The sequence below is a fragment of the Nilaparvata lugens genome, chromosome 12, assembly GCF_014356525.2.
Source record: "Nilaparvata lugens isolate BPH chromosome 12, ASM1435652v1, whole genome shotgun sequence".
NCBI classification, from domain to species: Eukaryota; Metazoa; Arthropoda; class Insecta; order Hemiptera; family Delphacidae; genus Nilaparvata; species Nilaparvata lugens.
This window is the reverse complement of record NC_052515.1, coordinates 8,730,280-8,750,096: the sequence shown is the minus strand read 5'-3', so window position 1 is coordinate 8,750,096 and position 19,817 is coordinate 8,730,280. Positions and strand designations below refer to the sequence as shown.

The window sequence follows — 19,817 nt, the reverse complement described above, 5'->3', positions numbered from 1 at the left end:
TCAGCTGTTCACTACGAGGACCAGAATGATCAGTGCCTATTAAATCATCAAAGTTGATACCCCGAATAAGAGAAGATCAAGTGTCATAAATGTGAATTGCATGTAGAGATATTATAAAAAATATTATATTATTATTATTTATGTATAAACTATTAAGAAAATCACTAAAATTATCCGCCAAATGATCAAACCGCATAGTTACCACCAAAAGCATTAAGCCAAAGTCTCAATGTATTAGAGGAATAAGAAGTTCTTGTTGATAAAACCTACCAAAGATTATCCTTATAAATATCCATTATATGAAAACAAAGCCCAATTTCTGCAAGAGAATGAAATGAAAATGTACAATCACTGTTCTATGTTGGGGGAGAAAATATGTTATACTCTGCAAGTCGGAGAATTATCAGTTTGTTAGGTTGGCAATGATTTTGCACCAACATTCAAATGTGCTTCTGGCCTGAGGGCAGAGCGTGGATTAGAAAAAGATTTATATTATGTATGGAGGAGGAGATAGTTTATATTGTGTATTGTGTGTAGAAGGAGATTGGCCGATGTAAGGCGTATGTATTTGAATTGAATTTATTTATGTTGTATATGTTGTTGAATTGTTAGGAGGTAGGATTCTCAGTAGAGTTATTAGCAGACTTTGTAACATGTATGATTTCTGATCCAAAACCAACTGGATCATAAAATTTATATTATATTCTCGAATTGTCGTTTTAAATCAGAAATCAGAGGGCGTTTTGTGTCACGTGGTAATTTGAAACCACCAAATATTTTTAAATGAGCCAATAAAATGTAATAGAACTATAAAATTGGAAAGAAGGTTAGACCTATCCAAAGAGTAAATCAACTCAAATCAAGTATTATTAGCGATTAGGAGTAATAGCATTATCAACAACGATAAGAAAACATGTATTATTGTGATTAATAATTATGAGAACCATTGGTAAGATCAAAAAGTTATAAAGCGGCATAATTACTATTGGCGGATTAAAAAAAAAAAAAAAAAAAAGAAATATAAAATGCATGAACATTGAGGTTAGAATTACTTGTTTACGTTTTGAAAAGAATTAGTCGATCTTGGATAAATCGATAATTATTAGAACCAATACTGAACGAATCAGCTGATTATTCGATCAACCCATATGACCGGTTGAATCATATAAAATTCACTCATAAAGGATATATTATGTATACTAAAGGAAGTCGATGTGTAGAAATACAAATAACTATTATTTCTGTATAAGTATTTGTTATAGTCTAAAAAAGCATGATAAATCAAGAGTATACAAAACTCATATAAAAACTAAATGTATTATCTATTAAAATCGTATGTTACGATTTATTTATGAATTCAATTTAAGATAAACACTCCATATATTTGTATAAAAACTTCTTTTATTTAATTTTTTCTATTGTAAAGCCGAGGAAGCCCTGATTCCCAAGGCAACCAATTGTATTGAGTCTATTAAATTGAAGGCCAATCAGAGAGTAGCTTACAGAATTATTCTAGGAAGAGGCAAGTTTTTCTAAAAACCTCCTTCTTCTGGCTTAAGATCCCAACCCGAGAGGATGCACATGGAGTTTAGGGTTTTTTCTTATTCCTTTTAAAAATTTTTAATGAACTATTAAGCCAAACCCTTTTTTAAATGTAATGTATGTTTGTTGAATGTTAATTGTTTGTGAACTCAGTGCTGTCAAGGAGTTCGTAATTGTAAAGATTCCCATAAAAATAGCTTTAATTCGAAAGAAACTTATAAAAATCTGGATCACGCGTTAGCCCAGCAGTGACGAAAAGGAGCCTACCTAATTAATTATTGGAAATAATTTATTCAATCCACGAGAACATCTAGAACTTCAGTCAGTGAGTGATAAGTCAAACCAAATGAGCTCATTTTTTCTACGTTCAGTGGGGTAATAATTAATAAAAAAGCGCTATTCCTATTAATTTGAATTAAAATTAAGAGTCACCACGTGTTGAACAATATCACATAGTTCACAAGAACATTTTATAAATTTATTTATTATATGTAGGAAGCTTACTTCCATGCACTGCCCGAATTCATATTAAAAGTCCTGAGATCTCATGTTTGAATATTAATTTATTAAATATTAATTTTGTAATTGAACCAAGTATATCATATCAAACTTATAGACCGAACAGGTTTTTATTGGTAGAATTTTGTATTGATTGGAAGTCTAAGTACCAGTATTAAATATAATATATTTATGAATTTGAAACTCATTATTGTGAATATTGGCAAAGCCTGTGATAATTATTCAGATTTTAAAAGTAGATTATTTAAGTGAATTATAGTTATATCGAATATCTTATGCACATCTTTTTTGTGGGAATATATTTTGTGTTTTATGTCAGCATACAAACTTATAGAATTTTTTATTATATCCCAATCATCTCGTGTTATATAGTTTGAGCTGTTTTGGTACCAACAAATATTTAGCAGCACTTAAAATCATAGAATCAAGTAATATTAACCTTATTCAGAGCACTCAATATTTATCATCCTTTGATGATATTCTTTTTATCAGCCAGAACAAGTATATTAAGAAATTATATTAATAAGGTTCCAGTTATATCATATAAGGATCCAGAGAGCTTCAAGAACTGGCGTTGTAAGTTCTAAGGAATTTTGAAAGGGTATATTGGTGAATACTTGTATTCACGACGAGCGTTTTAAGAATCAACTAGAAACAACTATAGTTGGTCCTGATTATTCTCTAGTGGTACATGGTTACTGATAATCAGTCATCAAATATTCTTTTAGTTTCCTTACTGGTATTCTTCAAGAACTTCATAGAAGCAGCGGTAAGAATTATCAATACCTGGTCCTTGAACCTTATGGTGATTATTTGTACTTATAAAATTCATGTTTCTACCACTGAGCTAGAGCTGAGGTTTGAACCCAGTAATTTTGCGAGCCGGAAGGCCTTAATTTTTTGTGAATTTATTCGCAAAAGAGGGAATTTAGAGACTGCTCTTACAAATACCAGAAACATCGTATTATCTGTGAAGGAATTGCAATCCACAACTTCTCACAATAGCTTCATAGCGTGGGACTCTATCATAAGAGATAACCCCCCCCAGGAGCACAACTTCACAAACTTCATGCCAACCTGACAAAATTATTAATTTAGTTACCAGTTAACAACTGTTTTGAAGAGGTACTCTCTCTAGATTATAGTTCTATATTAACATATGGTATGGACATTTTTCAATAATATAATTAAGAGAGTAAGAAGAATATATATGCTAAAAGACGAACTTTAAACCCTTAAAACCACCCTTAGAGTTAAAATATTGCCAAAAGATTTCTTAGTGCGCCTCTAAAGGGCCAACTGAACATACCTACCAAATTTGAACGTTTTTGGTCTGGTAGATTTTTAGTTCTGCGAGTGAGTGAGTGAGTGAGTGAGTGAGTCAGTCAGTGAGTGAATGCCATTTCGCTTTTATATATGTAGATGGAGGATAGAAGAAATGCTTCACTAGTTAATATATGTACATTGTTATCTCTACAAGGCATAATTTTCTTGCATAATATCATGAAATTTCTCAACACATGTCAGTCAAAACTTGTACTTCATGCACTTACTACATGCATGTATCACAAACTTCGTCAAGGAGATAGCGTCTTCTGAGGCATAAAATAACACGTATACGGCACGTTCACGGATATCCAACGTGTGTGAACGCTAACATCGTGGATAAAGTCATCAACGGCGGATTAACAACAGTTAAACTTGTGTAACTAGTTTGTAACTAGTCGCTAACTTTAACCGCAGTTAGAGAGCTCCTTGTGTGAAGAAGGTATCTGCATCCTGTCATTCGGTTCAATTAATAGTTGAATAGACTAACATTCCGAATAGAATAGGGTTCTATTAGAATTGGTAGATAGATAGAGAAAGTAAATGAGACACAGAAAGAGAGAGAGCGAGTGACACAGAAAGAGAGAGAGTGAGTGAGTGAGTGTGAGTGGTGGGAGAGGGAGAGAGTGAGAGAGAGACATAATTGAACTTTGAGAACGATGTTGTCGGGGTGTATGTCATTCACGGTGAATTAGGGCAAGATGTTTGTAGCTGGAATGAAGTTCAAATAACATGAGCAAGTTAAGTGATTGTCTTCTTAATCAGGTAACGGTCTAACAGGTCCAAGTGAAGAGGGTTTCGTATAGATGATAGGTAATTGAGTTATAAATATGAATATAAATGAATAATTTCTTTTTTGTCATCAAGCAACATTGGAAATAGACAAAATCAAAACTAATACTAGACATTATACAAGTCAGAAGGTTGTAAGCTTATGTAATTGAAAGAATTTATACGGTATACATATATAAACACAAACATAACTACATCTAGTGTAAACCTAGAAGAATATTCAAATATTCATCACTATACAAACACAATAGTGAACAAGGCCCAGTCAAATTGGTTAAGCCAAGAACGAAAAGCTTTAAGCAATCAAGGAATCAAACATCAATAATCATATTATCTTTCTCTGCTTCTACAAATGGATTGTTTTACATTGTTTCAATCATTTTACACTAGGCATTGAGATCTTCTAAAATCACCGTTTTGTATATTTACGAGTCATTGAAAAATATATAAACCATTTCTCTCCATTTGTCTCCTTGGTCTCTTACAATAGAACTATCTTTAGTTTCGAACAATCAAAAACGTATAGGTTTCATCTGGTATTAGGTACGCTATAAATGTACAGGTCTGTTCTTCTCTGCATAGGCTTTCTCTGTTTCTACAAATGGATTGTTCAATCAGTTCCAATTCCTTATTTTCTTCATTGCCTTCAAATTGACTTCTATCCTAACTCTCTGTCGCCAACTTACTTGCTCTAATCATATGGTATTGATTCATATGGTGAGTCAAAAAATTCCGAGTTGGCCAATTCTACCAACCCAATTAAACCACTACCTCCGTAAACAAAGCCGTAGTGCATTCGTGTGACGTCAGCACAGGTAGGGCTCCTACAATAAGTAAGGCTCCTACACCAATAAAAACTCGTTGATTTCAGCTGATCTATATCAGCTAGTGTTTTTATTGGTCTAGAAGCCCTACCTGTGCTGATGTCACATGAATGCACTACGGCTTTGTTTACAGAGGAGGTAGTTATTAAACTCATTGCTATTCCAATTCTATTTCTTTACTCTTTATTCTTATCTTATGTTCAGCTTGTATATATTTTTGGACGAAAATTGAACTTAAACGTTTAACAGTAGAAACATAACCTATTTTTTGGACATTTTATTAATTTATCAAAATTTGGGAATGGAATAGATTTGGGCCAATCCTGTTGTTCCTTCCTTATCATATTTATATGTTTTGTGATTCTGTCCACGAATAAATAAATAAATTTTAAAGCCGTGTCTAAACAAATGTTCGACAAACATGATTTTTGAAACGGTTTGTGCAAATTTTGTTCTGTTTGACGAACAATGTTTGCCCGTGGCCAGTGTGAACGCATCACTAAACAAAATATTTGTAAGTGGGGAGTACAGGTTTTTGGTTGCGCCGATGAAAACGTTTGAAAAAACAGTAATTTTTTGCTTGACAAACAATGATTGTCCAAACTTTTTAAAATGTTTGTCCCTGAGCTCCTCAACAAACATGTTTGCCGAACATGTATGTCAAACATTTTGTTCAGTGTGGACCCGGCTTAAGGGCGATTATAGTCCGTGCAAATTTACTTCAGACTTGGAGGAATATGCAGCGCAGAGAAATGGAGGGAGATCAGCCAATCATAGTGAGAATAGGTGGAAGCGCAGTTGCCAATTCGTCAGTCGTCTGACCGCTCTCAGACAGGTAACTTCGCATGTGTAGCATGATCACATGAACAGTCACTAGAAGTTTGAGATCGCTGGCCGATTCACAACGGCAGCATCGCGCCTCTGTATCCCTCCCGCTATAAGCTTTCTCTGCTGCGCATGTCCCAACCAAGTCCGAAATAAATTTGCACAGACTATAATTGGTTCCATGTTTTTATGTCCAAATAGATCCTTTTTTTCAATCTTATTCTTAAACTTGTCCATTCATTTCACTCTACGATGACCTACGGGAATGCATTCACAACCTAAAAAGCTAAAAAGATTAATTTTTTCAAATTTATTTGTTTCTTTTGTTGTAGGATGGCCTACGAAGACGCATGGACAAGCTGAAAAGCTCAATAGAAGAGGCGAATAAAGCAGTAGACAAGGAGAGAGAAAAGAACGTCAGTCTACTCCACCTAATTTTCCCTCCAGATGTCGCCAAACGGCTTTGGTTGGGTGAGTTTTCCGATTTTCCGCTTTTCTTTCTCACTTTATTTCCACCAAACAAGGTAGCCGAGCTTGTCATTGAGTCGACTCTACTGTTTCTTCATTTCCTCATTTTTGTTTCGTTTTTTTTTCTACCTAGGGATTTCTGCGTAGCGTAAATTCCTTCAGGAGAAAATATCATCCATCCATTCTCTTATTTTCATTAATTCATTCATTTATACTTGATTGATATTATTCAGTGGTGACGAGTTCATTCAATCGTTTATTCTTTTTCATTAATAATCTCTTATTCATTTACTTAAAAACTTTTAAATATTAAACTTGCTATGCGGTCATTTACTTATTTACTTCTTTCATACATGAAATATGGTCGTTGAATTGAAGTAGTATGCAAATATTATTTATTATTACCAAGTCTCCTGTATTTGTATTGAATGTTAAAATATTATTAAATTCTTGAAATTTGTATAACTCATAAACTGTGATAATCCCTTCTTGTTTCGATTGTTATGTTTTTTGATCTTAGATTATACAGGCTACAGTCTTGTTGTCACAGCCATTGATCCATTGAATATGATATATAGTTATGATTGTAAACCAGTATCTAGTGAACTAAAGTATTAAACATTGAGAATCGGAATATGTATCATAAATTTAGCCATATTGGTAGTTGGTTAACTCATTGAAAGTCTAAGAAGGTTAACTCATTGAAAGGCTGTGATTCGCCGAGAAAAAACACAACCACAGTGGTCGGAGCTTAAAGGCATGAATTAACAACAGCTCTCTCTCTCTATCTATCTCTCTCTCTTCAAATAAAATCTCCTTTTCCTCTCATTCCGAAATAGTCTCTTCAAGAATGAGTTTTCTCTATCATGTCATACGAACTAGAATGATAATACATTTAACACGTTGTTATTATAATTCAATCACCAAGCAATTTGTGTTCATGTAGCCTTCTTATTGAAAAACATGTTAAAATTGTAGACTGAATCGAGACATATATATTATTGCAACATCAATTTGGAACGGCGATAAAACAATTACGAGCTGCTTTTGTAATTCAATAATCAAGCAATTTGTAATCAATAGAATTCATGTCGCCATCTGATTGAAGTACATGTGAAAACTGCACTAACTATATTATCAAGAGACGTATATTATTGCAACTGAAATTCGCCTTAGGCATACAATATGCTGACATTGGAATGCAAAAGGGTTGGATAAATAAATTGATGTACCGCTTTGTTTTATTCCTGTAGTAGTTGAGTTTATGTAATGGGAATGTAATAGATCTGAAAATTGTTGTGTAATTCAGTTCAGATTCGTTTAAATTCAGATCTCAAAGCATACCCAAAATACATGTAACATGTTTTGTAATCACCTCACGGAATTTAGCTAAACTAAACATTTTTCCATTATCCATTCTATAACTTATTCCTATTCTAATATAGCTTTTTCCATTCCATTCTAAAAGCCCTGTTATGCCTTCTCATATGATTGTAATAATCGTACATGACTGAATGAATGAATGAATAGGGGAGGGGAAAATGACGTAATGATGAAACACACTCAAAAAGTTAATTTACTCTACTAATAGCTGGCTGGGTGTGAGCACTACCTGCGTAAACAAAGCCGTAGAGCATTCGTGTGACGTCAGCACACGTAGGACTCCTACACCAATAGAAACACTGGCTAATATAGATCAGCTGAAATCAACAAATTTTTATTGGTGTAGGAGCTCTACCTGTGCTGACGTCACACGAATGCACTACGGCTTTGTTTACGGAGGTAGTGGTGTGAGCCAGTTATGATCAGTAATAATTATTTATTTTTAAGTAGTAAATCTGAGTAGCTACATAACATCATAATAGTAGAATAATAGTGTTCTACATAATATCAAAGTAGCAATAATTCATTTGTTCTACAGGACTGTTAAACACAGTCTACAATTTCATTATGTTCAAACTTTTATTCGTTAAATTCCGTTGTATTATATTCCTCCGCTAAAACACCCATTGTGATCACATTCTTCCCCTATATAGAAATACTGACAATATCTATGGAACTGATATGGACATCAAAAACAACATTGCATAACTTTCAAAATAAAAAATTACTTCTAAGTACTCATAATGCAGACTTATAGTATAATCTCTATATAGAAATACTAACAATATATGGAACTGATTAGACGTCTATCAAAAACAATATAAAATGACTTTTACTTTCCTTGCCCTACTACCATAGGTAAGGAAAGTATTGCTTTCCAAAAAAAATTAAGGTACCCCAATTTCAAGTTTTCTATACGTTTCAAGGTCCCCTGAGTCCAAAAACATGATTTTTGGGTATTGGTCTGTGTGTGTGTATGTGTGTATGTGTGTGTGTGTGTGTATGTGTGTGTGTGTGTATGTCTGTGAACACGATAACTCCATTCCTAATTAACCGATCGACTTGAAATTTTAAACTTAAGGTCCCTATACCATGAGGACCCGACAATAAGAAATTCAATAAAATTCAATTCAAGATGGCGGAAAAAATGGCGGATAATTACTAAAAAACCATGTTTTTCACGTTTTTCTCGAAAATGGCTCTAACGATTTTCTTCAAATTTATATCATGGATAGCTATTTATAAGCCCTATCAACTAGCATAAGTCTCATTTCTGGGAAAATTTCAGGAGCTCCGTAATATTCTTGAGAAAAATGGCGGAAAATGACTAAAAAACCATGTTTTTCACGGTTTTCTCGAAAACGGCTCCAACGATTCTCTTCAAATTTATACCATGGATAGCTATTTTTAAGCCCTATCAACTAGCATAAGTTTCATTTCTGGGAAAATTTCAGGAGCTCCGTAATATTCTTGAGAAAAATGGCGGATAATTACTAAAAAAACCATGTTTTTCACGATTTTTTCAAAATAACTTTACCGATTTTTTTCAAATTCATACTCTGTATAGTTATTTATCAGCTCTATTAACTGGCATGAGTCTCCTTTCTGGGAAACTAATGGGGGGTCCACCCCATCCTTGAGAAATTGACTTTGTAACCTCCTTCTCGTGCATGAGGTAGGTAGGTAGAGCAGTTCATAAAAAGAACACATAGTCGAGATATTTCATCTGTAGAACAGCTGCTGTTTTGACGATTTTTAAAAAATCATCGGATTTCACAATTTACACAAAGGAAAAAGTACTCTGAAAACAATTATATACACACATATACAGTAGTCTGATCGTAGTTTCAAATAATTATGTTGCCGCCAATCGTCAATATGTTATTTCTCTAAATTATTGTTGTTTAAGAATGAGGCTCCCAGTTTAATGAGCAAGGAAAGTTGTGTGAGTGTACCACACCAGATTTTTTCATTCGGAATCAAAATTACTACTTCTGAGTGCTCATAAATGCTTATTTGAATAATTCAAAAGTAGGATGCCAATACGGGAGCTAAGAATTCTTTTCATTGAATGCATCTTGGAATCTTATTATGAAACTTCAGCGGATTCCAATAGTGGCTTGTTATTCCCTCGCGATAAGTTTGTAGAATTTCTTTCCCATATCATTACCACTTCTCTCTTCTCTCCATTGTATCTCTCTTTGCAAAAGTGTAGATTTCTTCCTCATATTATTACTATCTTTCCCATTTCCTCGTTCTCTTTCTCTTCCCTATTGGCTCTCTTCAAAACTCTCATTCTCTTCATCATATTGTCTCTTTTCTATTCATCTTCTTCATTTCTTTCTCTTCTTCTCACTGATGTGGATTAAGATGATATTGAAATTCATTCCTACTTCATCTTCTCATATTCCTTAAATTCACTCTAGTTTACCAGTTTAATCACTTAAATATCTTTTCGTTTTATTAATATTTCTCTCAATAATTTTCGATATATTTTCTCCTTATCATATCACATTTGTGTATTATCGAATGTGAATAAATAAATATCATTCATTTCTCATATTATTGAATATTTTCTCTCTTCATCTTCATCATATGATTTGTTTATTAATAAAATTGTAATATGAATTAATAATATATTGAAATTCATTTCTAAATCATCTTCTTCAATTCACTTGTACTGTCCCTTTCTTCCTCGTTCTTTTTCTCTCTCTTTCCTATCTGAATAGGGTCCCTCTCTATTCCTATCTCTTTCCCCGATATGTATTTGTGCTGATCATATCTTAGCGAACCGTCATAACATCTCTGGAGACACGTGACATGTGTGAGAGGGAGGGGGAAAGCGAGCAGCAGTAGCGATTTAGAATACATTTCGAATGGAAATGACATGCGATCACTTGACTCGGATGCCTCTTATTTATCCTATTTTTGCTTCTCTTCCTTCTCACACCTTCTCTCTCCTCCATCAACCACTTTCCTTCTCACCCTACTCCTTCACCGGCACTGATACTATTCCAATTCTATTCTATTCGTTATTCTTATCCATCCTATTTTTTCTTCTCCTCCTCCCACTCATCCTTCCTCATTCTTTCTCTTCCATCAATCACTCTCCTCCTCTTTCTATTCATTCTCCGTCACTGACACTTCTCCAATCATATTCCATCCGGCTCACTTGTCCACTTCCACTTCTTCTTAACCACATTCTCCTTTCTCATCGTTCAATTCCTGTTTATGATTATTAACTTACATCCTAAAATTCTGTTTTTTCTGGTTCTTCATCTCTTCCTTCCCCCCTTCTCATTCCTTCCATTCCATGCTGTTTTTCTGTCTCATCCTCTACCTTCCTTCCTTCATCTTTGAAATATCCTTCACAACCCCCTCTTCACCTCTTTCATCCACCACATCATTCTTCATCTTCTTCTTCGTCTTCTTCTTCCTCTTCTCCTTCTACTTCTACTATTCTTCTTCTTCTTCTTCTTCTTCTTCTTCTTCTTCATCTTCATCATCTTCTCCTCCTTCTTATTATCCTTCTCTTCATCTTTCTCCTTCCTCTTCTTCTGCTTCTGCTCTTTCTCCTCCTCTCTCTCCTTTTTCTTATTCTTCTTTACCTCCTTCTTCTTCCTCTTCTCCTTCTCCTTCTACTCCATCTTTTTCTGATACTTCTATCACGTCTCACCCTTCTGTTTCTTCTTTTTAACTCCTTCCTTTTCTTATTCTCTTTCTTTTCCTATTCCTTCCTTTCTATTTATTCTCCTTCTTAAACTCACCCTCTTCATCCATCTTCTTCTTCTGCCTCTTTTCTTCCTTTTGCTCTATTTTTTCTTCTCCTTCCTCTTATTCTTCTCATCTTCGTCGCATCTTCTACCTTCCTCCTTCATCTTTGAATTATCTTCCACCAACTTTTATTCATATTTTTCATCCACCACATTCTTCTTCTTCTTCTTTTTCTTCCTCTTCGTCATCGTCTCCTTCGTCATCGTCTCCTTCTTCTTCTTCTCCTTCTTCTTCTTCTTCTTCTTCTTCTTCTTCTTCTTCTTCTTCTTCTTCTTCTTGTGGAGGAGAAGTGGGAGGAAGAAGAGAAAGAGGATGAGGAGGTGGTTGGTGAGGAAGGAAGATATGGTGGAGGGACGAGATTTAATCTGCATGAATAAGATTCGCCGCTTGCGTATTCTATGCTAAACGCTGATAGGCCTACATGTGTAGCAGGAGAAATTCACTCAGTCTCTGCTGAGTTAACCAGCCGTATTCCATTACTTCTTCACTGTATCCATTCCAACTACTAATAAATCGTGAAGTGTAATATGTCTGCTATGCGATCACTGTATTCTATATGGGCCATCTTTATGATCGTTTTTCGTGTAATTCACTCTGATCATGTTGATTGGTTCTTCAAAATGAATAAATAAATATGGGTTCGTCATTGTCAATATTGTAGAACCGTTCCATGATTGAAAAATCTGGTGTGGTACACTCACACAACTTTCCTTGCTCATTGAACTGCAAGCCTCATTCTCAAACGAGAATAATTTAGGGGAATAACATAATGACGATTGGCGGCAACATATTTGCAACTACGATCAGACTACTGTATATGTGTATATTATAATAAATTGTTTCCAGAGTACTTTTTCCTTTGTGTAAATTGTGAAATTCGATTATTTTTTTAAAAGTCGTCAAAACAGCTGTTCTACAGATGAATTATCTTGACTATGACTGTGTTCTTTTTATAAACTGATCTACCCACCTCATGCACGAGAAGGAGGTTACAAAGTCCATTTCTCAAGGATGGGGTGGACCCCCCAATAGCTTTCCAGGAAAAAAATCATGCCAGTTGATAGAGCTGATAAATAACTATACATGTTATGAATTTGAAAAAAATCGTTAGAGCCGTTTTCGAGAAAACCGTGAAAAACATGGTTTTCTAGTCTTTATCCGCCATTTTGCTTATGAATATTACGGAGCTCCTGAAATTTTCCCAGAAATGAGACTCATGCCAGTTGATAGGGCTTATGAATAGCTAGCTATCCATGGTATAAATTTGAAGAAAATCGTTAGAGCCGTTTTTGTGAAAAACATTGTTTTTTAGTAATCATCCGTCATTTTTTCCTCCATCTTGAATTGAATTTTATTGAATTTCTTATTGTCGGATCATCATGGTATAAGGACCTTAAGTTTAAAATTTCAAGTCAATCGATTAATTAGGAATGGAGTTATCGTGTTCACAGACACACACACACACACACACACACACACACACACACACACACACACACACACACACACACACACACACACACACACACACACACACACACACACACACACACACACACACACACACACACACACACACACACACACACACACCCAAAAATCATGTTTTTAGACTCAGGGGACCTTGAAACGTATAGAAAACTTGAAATAAGGGTACCTTAATTTTTTTTGGAAAGCAATACTTTCCTTACCTATGGTAGTAGGGCAAGGAAAGTAATAAAAACACACGTAAATGTTGTCAAATTCTACACAGTTTTATCCGGAACACGACCATGGTTTCGTGACCACACCGGTCACATTTTCAAGTTGACTAAAGCTAAAAGGTTAAGATAAACATTGAATATGAATTGATACATGTTAGCCAACGTAACTTTATACATTTGGTAAAGAGAATGTATAAAGTATTTACCAAATGTATAAAGTTAAGTTGGCTAACATGTACCAACTCAACGTTCACCTTAACCTTTTAGATTTAGTCAACTTGAAAATGTGACCGGTTTGGTCACGAAACCATGGTCGTGTACGAAATAAAACAGTGTAGAATTTGACAACATATGTGTGTTTTTATTCAATTAATCAATTTGGGATTGAAAATTATGATTCAGAAGCATTCTGACACTGTCAAGCAGCCCGGATTAAACCCGGGACACTTTTTTCATGCATGGTTCCGATCCAACTCATGTTCGATTTATAATTTATAATCATCATAAATGCAGAATTGAGATTGGTTACTCTCAATTCTTCATTAATCTCATTCACATTTTTATTCTTTTTCCGACATTTTTAGGCGAAACCATAGAGCCGAAGGCGCACGACCACGTGACTATGCTGTTCAGTGACATAGTGGGCTTCACGAGCATCTGTTCGACTGCCACACCCTTCATGGTCATCAGCATGCTGGAGAGTCTCTACAAGGAGTTCGACATTTTCTGTGGACAGCTCGATGTATACAAGGTTAGTTCATATTCAAATACAATTGAAAATGTTCTTTATTGTAGTGAATTTATGCATGCAGCTCTATGTTTACAAGACTAGTTCAAATTGGAATGAATAATGAATTTCTTGTCAACTACAAAAAATATTTTTACAAATGTAAATAATCATTGAAATATAATAGTTTTTGGTGTGACTGGAAAAAGAAGCCTTGAGCTCCAGCCACGAGTTCTAAAAATAAGCAATACATTCTTTTTAATCTATTAACAGCAGTACAAATAACAATTCTGTTGATGGATGATATAATCTATGGATGTTGAATTTCATCGATAATTCAAGTACTTGATAAACTAAATATAAATGTACAGAAAAATAATACAATAACTGTTGATTTTTAATAATTTTTACACAATAATAAATTATTAATATTGTCAAAATTGGTGATTCAGGCAGCTCAGTTCCCAATTTAAAAATAATACGAGTTTTGTTTTATCCACAATTTTATTATCTCATTTTGGTTTTTGTTATTTTATCCTTAATAAAGTCTTCCGGAATTTTATCCATTAGTTTATTACTCTGATATTCAAATTGGTGTTTACTAAAAGAATTCATGATAAATAGGCTAAATAAAAATTGAAATTCATAAATTTCTAATTGTAATGATCAAATGTATGCAGCTCAATGTTAACAAGGCTAGTTGAAATTCAAATTCGGAATATTGTTCATCGCTATGAACCAATTATATGGATTTTTGACACGTTATTGATTAGGTCAAACTTGAACACTAGAACTAAGAATGCAGTTCTTGTAATAAACTCAGAATACGTAGGCTATTTAATAGTCAAGTAGCCCAGTAAAAAATGCGCAACAAATTAGGGGAAAGCTGAATATTTTTGCAGGGTGTTAGTATACATAGTACATAGCCTGGAACCAAAAAAGTCCATCGTTACACCGCTTTCTAAATCTTGGGTGGGAGGGTACCAAAAAAGGTCAGAAGTCCAATTTTAGGAAGACAGCGTCCATGGCCCTCCTCGCTCATTCCATGTTGTAGATGTCAGGTAGAATGTGAAAATAATTATACTCGAAAAAAGAGAAAAGTTACAGTGTTGGACGGTGTTGATTTGGGATTTTTGTTCTTAAAAATTTTCCTTCTAACGAAACTGGATACTTGGAAAGACACAGTTCTTTGTCACATCCACTAGGTTCGTAAACAGTACTGGAGCTTCGTTTTGGAACCAACACATCTTCATCTGTACTGCTATATTGGTTTCAATGCCAAACTGCTCTGCATTCCTGTGTACACAAATCTAATAAATTTGGATGTGACAAAAATTGGACCGTAGTATTTCAATTATGAGGGAATTCAACGATATTAATTCCTATTGAATAGGAATATTGAATATTTAATATGTCGAAATAATTTTGTAGGCTTCAATGTCAAAATAGCAGTATAAAAGTTATGAGCCTTAAACAAATTATTCCCAAATGATGTGGTAAATACTCTTTCTGACGAGGGAAAAATACAGATTGTTGAATTATAGCAAAATTCCTCGTTTCCTTGAAAACTACTCATATTCTTCTTTTTCTTCCTGCTCTGTACTCTGAATGAAACAAGTTGAGTCATGGACAAAAGTTTAAATATCCGTGTGACCTAATAATTGTGCAAACTTCTATTCCTACTGTGCAAGCCGATATGACTCGACATATTCAAGTTGACAACTCTGTGTTCTACAACTCTGTACTCTGAATGAAACAAGTTGAGTCATGGACAAAAGTTTAAATATCCGTGTGACCTAATAATTGTGCAAACTTCTATTCCTACTGTGCAAGCCGATATGACTCGACATATTCAAATTGACAACTCTGTGTTGTCTAATTGAATACCTATATTATACAGTAATATTGGCTTGCATTAACAGACTTAAATCACACACAATCTGGTAACACATAATTTTGTCCATGTCTCAGTTTGTCTTACTCATATATTAGTGTTGAATCTTTCTTTCTGTATTTTTCCTCATCAACTACTCCCTTATCCCTTCCATCATATATTTCTCTCTCTCTCCATCATCCTCTCTTCTTTCAGGGCCACTGATTATTAGGAAACGATTTAAATGTTCTAGTACCCTTTATTTTATAGCAACACCACTAGTTTCAACTCTCAAGAGGCATTCTATCACTCTCTCTCTCTCTCTTTTGTAATCTCTCTCTCTCTCTCTCTCTTCTGTCATTTTCTTCCCTATCTCCATCCTCCTCCTACTCTTCTCCACCTTTTTCCTCCTCTTCCATCTCTTTTTCGCCAACGACTATCAGTGCGCCACCATATCATGATCATCTACAGAGTGTTCCGTAATGATCTCATCTCTATTCCATGCCACACCTCTTGGCTCCACCATACTTAGATTTACTTTCAACTGACAGGATTCTCCATATTCAGCACTAATGCTCCTCATTTAACCTGTACTGACACTTCAAGATGAGTCTCACTATAGTGGGATTCTCTTCCTACTGTCAGTATCCCTCATAGTTAACACCAATGCTTTCCCATTTAACCAGTACTGACAGTTTTAAGTGAATCAAACTATAGTGAGATTTTCTTCCTACTGTCAGTATTCCCCATAAACAACATCAATGCTTCTCATACAACAAATGCTGACAGATTGAAGTGAAACACACTATAGCTGCTGTGTGCTGTCTTCCATAATGCAATATGTCCTGGTGAGGTTGTGGGGGGGGGGGTTGAGTGCAGGAGGGGCAAGCTTGAAGGGGTTAGTAGCGTGTAAATTGACTTCTTACCAAGTAGAGTAGAGTACACTGCCACTCTATTATAATCAATTCATCGGCGAATGAATTCGCCAATTCGCCAATTTTTGGCGGTAAATTTGGAATTTGAAATTGGTTATGGAACAACATATTTTGGAGGAGTGACCCTATTATGAATTGTTATTTTAGAAGCAGATTCTCAATCAAATGTATTTTTACCTCCAATTGGGATTTGGAGCTACTCCTCATGACTACGTATTGTAAATTTTGATCACTCATAGTTTTTTTACAATTGAACCAAGGTGAATTTCAACCAAATAAATATTCTTTCGGGATTCTTTCATATTATAGGCCTATGTCAATTCTAAAACTCTCATCAATTAAAGTCAAAATTGAATAGCTTATTAGTCTCTAACTAGCTGATGTAATGATTATGGAGAAATAGTTATTTGTGCAACTAGTGCGCAAAGTGACAGTTTGCTGCACCGAAAGAAACGTTTACGCACGAGCCGTAGGCGAGTTGATGGTTTCTTGAGTGCAGCAAACGAACTTTGCGCACATATTTCACATTAAATTTTTCCTACAGTCACCATTGAATATGAAAAGTGGGTAATTATGGGTAAAATTCCCTGAAATCCATCAAATGTTTTTCTGTGTAATTTTATTATTAATAAAAGCCTTAATTTATTTAAAATTGAATAATAATAATTGAATTATAATGATTAGTAATTCAATACAAAATTTATCTGACTGCAAAGTACTCACTTTGCGCACTAGTGCGGAAAAGTGATTCTTTGCAGCCTGCAATCAGTGCACAAATGGTCACTTTTCAAGTTATCTGTAGGAAAATAATATATCTTCTCTTCCAAAATATTTATATTACTGAACAGCTAACAAGTCTATGCCATGAACTTTCTCCTCTATTTCATGACAACCTTTTCCTTGGTAATATAAAAATTTGTTTGACAAAAACGCTTGCATTGTTAGCAAAGAGAGTAACTAGTAAACTTGTTTACAATTCCACTATATAAGAGGATAAGGAATACAATTCTTTAACTTCTCAACCTCTTATTCCAACTAAGTTGAACTTCTTTCGGAGGTCTTCCCTGAGAAACGATCATTCGACTGGACTATAATGTAGACCTCATACTGTAATTCTTTCTTCGTTCACAATAATAGACAATTAAGGGATCAAAAATTACAAATTCACTATGGGAATTCCATTGCACGAGGATCAACAATTAGACTCAATGGCTATAAGATTTAGATTGCACACAAAATAAAGTCTCATGCTCCATCTAGTCTTGTATAGTATCATTCATTTCCAAACGATAGTTTCCAAGTCTGACAGAGACTTGTTTTAAAAACAACTCTGTAATGGTAAGAATCAAAATACTGTATTTATTTTTCACAACAACTGTTCATCATAGTTCTAAAGCTGCCAACAAACATGAATCCTACTTCAACATTTCTTCTCCCCTTTCGACTACCTTTACATCATATCGTATACCTTTTCGCACAAACTCAACCTTTCCTCGGCCAATACATGCCAACATCTTTCTCAAATCTAATTCTAGAGAGAGTCCTCCCAGCTTGTTCGCCAGTCAGGGTCTTTTCCTTCTTCTTCTTCTTCTTCTTCTTCTTCTTCTTCTTCTTCTTTTTCTTCTTCTTCTTCTTCTTCTTCTTCCTCTTCTTCTTCTTCTTCTTCTTCTTCTTCTTCTTCTTCTTCTTCTTCTTCTTCTTCTTCTCTTCTTCTTCTTCTTCTTCTTCTGCAAGTTCAAGCATGACTGAAGCAGAATCTTGTTGAATGGTAGCTGCCCTCACCCGACCATACACCGCTACACAACTTTCATCTTTTATGCCTGCCTAGGCATGAAATTCAGATATTCTGCGAATTTTCATTCTCCAAAATCAGTCTGGCTTGAAACGGTAACAAAATAAGGTGCAGATCGAAAGAAAGAAAATAATGGATGAAGGAGCTGACTGGAAGATGTGATGGTGTTTGGTGGGGGGGCGAAGGAGTACAAGGACGAGGTGGTGGGTAAAGTGGGCAAGTGGGAGAAGGAGTTTGAAGAAAAGAAGACGAAGAGAGAGAAGTGACAGGAGAAGAAGAAGAAGAAAAATAAAGGAAAGGAAAAGGTTGAAGATTTTGCACCTTCAAGGTGCAAACCTTCACAGTGCGCTGTTGACTTTTTCCTTGACCATTTTCCTAAAAAAATATTGGTTTATCATGTTTTTTCAATATTTTCGTGTTCATTGTTTTCCATTTAAGGTGCAAACCTTTACAGTGCTCTGTTGACTTTTTCCTCGACCATTTTCTAAAAAAATATTGGTTTATCATTTTTTTTCCATATTTTCATGTTCATTGTTTTCCATTTTCACTTTCTTCATTTCCTAACCTCACAAATTCTTTCCCATTTGGCTATAGAACTTAAAATGAGGGTTGAAGATTTGTTAAAATCACTCAATTATTGAGAAATTCAGAGATCGGTTTGACTATTATTAAACGAAAATCCACATCAAATGTTGTTGATTGAACATGTAGATCTGTTTATTTTGTTTCATCTCTATTAGCAAACTCTAGTAAACTTGAAGATTAAACAATGAATCACAACTATATAATATCACAGCTATAGTACTGTAAATGGAGCCGTATGATCTATAGTTGGCTCGTTTATCAAGATGGAAGGCTGTGATTGGCTGAGACAAGACACGCTCATTTTGGGCGGAGAATCCAAACATAAATTTTATAAATTCAAAATTTTCAGCTCATATATATTTTTGGACGAAAATTGAACTTGATGAACGTTTTACAGTAGAGACATAACCTATTTTTTGGACATTTATTAATTTATTAAAATTTGGGAATGGAATAGTTTTGGGCCAAGCCTGTTGTTCCTTCCTAATCATATTTCTATGATTTGTGATATTTTATCCACTAATAAATAAATAAAATCTGGGAGACGTAGATGATGTAAGTCATATACAATCAGCTATGTAGAAATTAAATATTTAAATTACCCTTTTTCAACTTTTATTTTATGGCATTAATATGTCCAAACATGTCGTCAATAATAAAATAAAAGTTGAATAACGTGTACTTCGATTGTTTAATTGTTACATAAATACGATTGATCCTTTCCAAAATAGTTATCATCAGCTTTAATT

General features: G+C 34.4%; 1 protein-coding gene across 1 annotated transcript in view; it reads left to right on the top strand.

Moving 5' to 3' along the window:
* The window catches only part of LOC111049624 (head-specific guanylate cyclase), a 308,894-nt gene that overhangs the window by 272,039 nt on the left and 17,038 nt on the right, over positions 1-19,817 (top strand). Inside the window, exons 9-10 of the mRNA XM_039438869.1 lie at positions 6,161-6,299; positions 13,741-13,907. Coding sequence (XP_039294803.1) covers positions 6,161-6,299; positions 13,741-13,907 — 306 coding nt within the window. The remainder of the gene's footprint in view (positions 1-6,160; positions 6,300-13,740; positions 13,908-19,817) is intronic.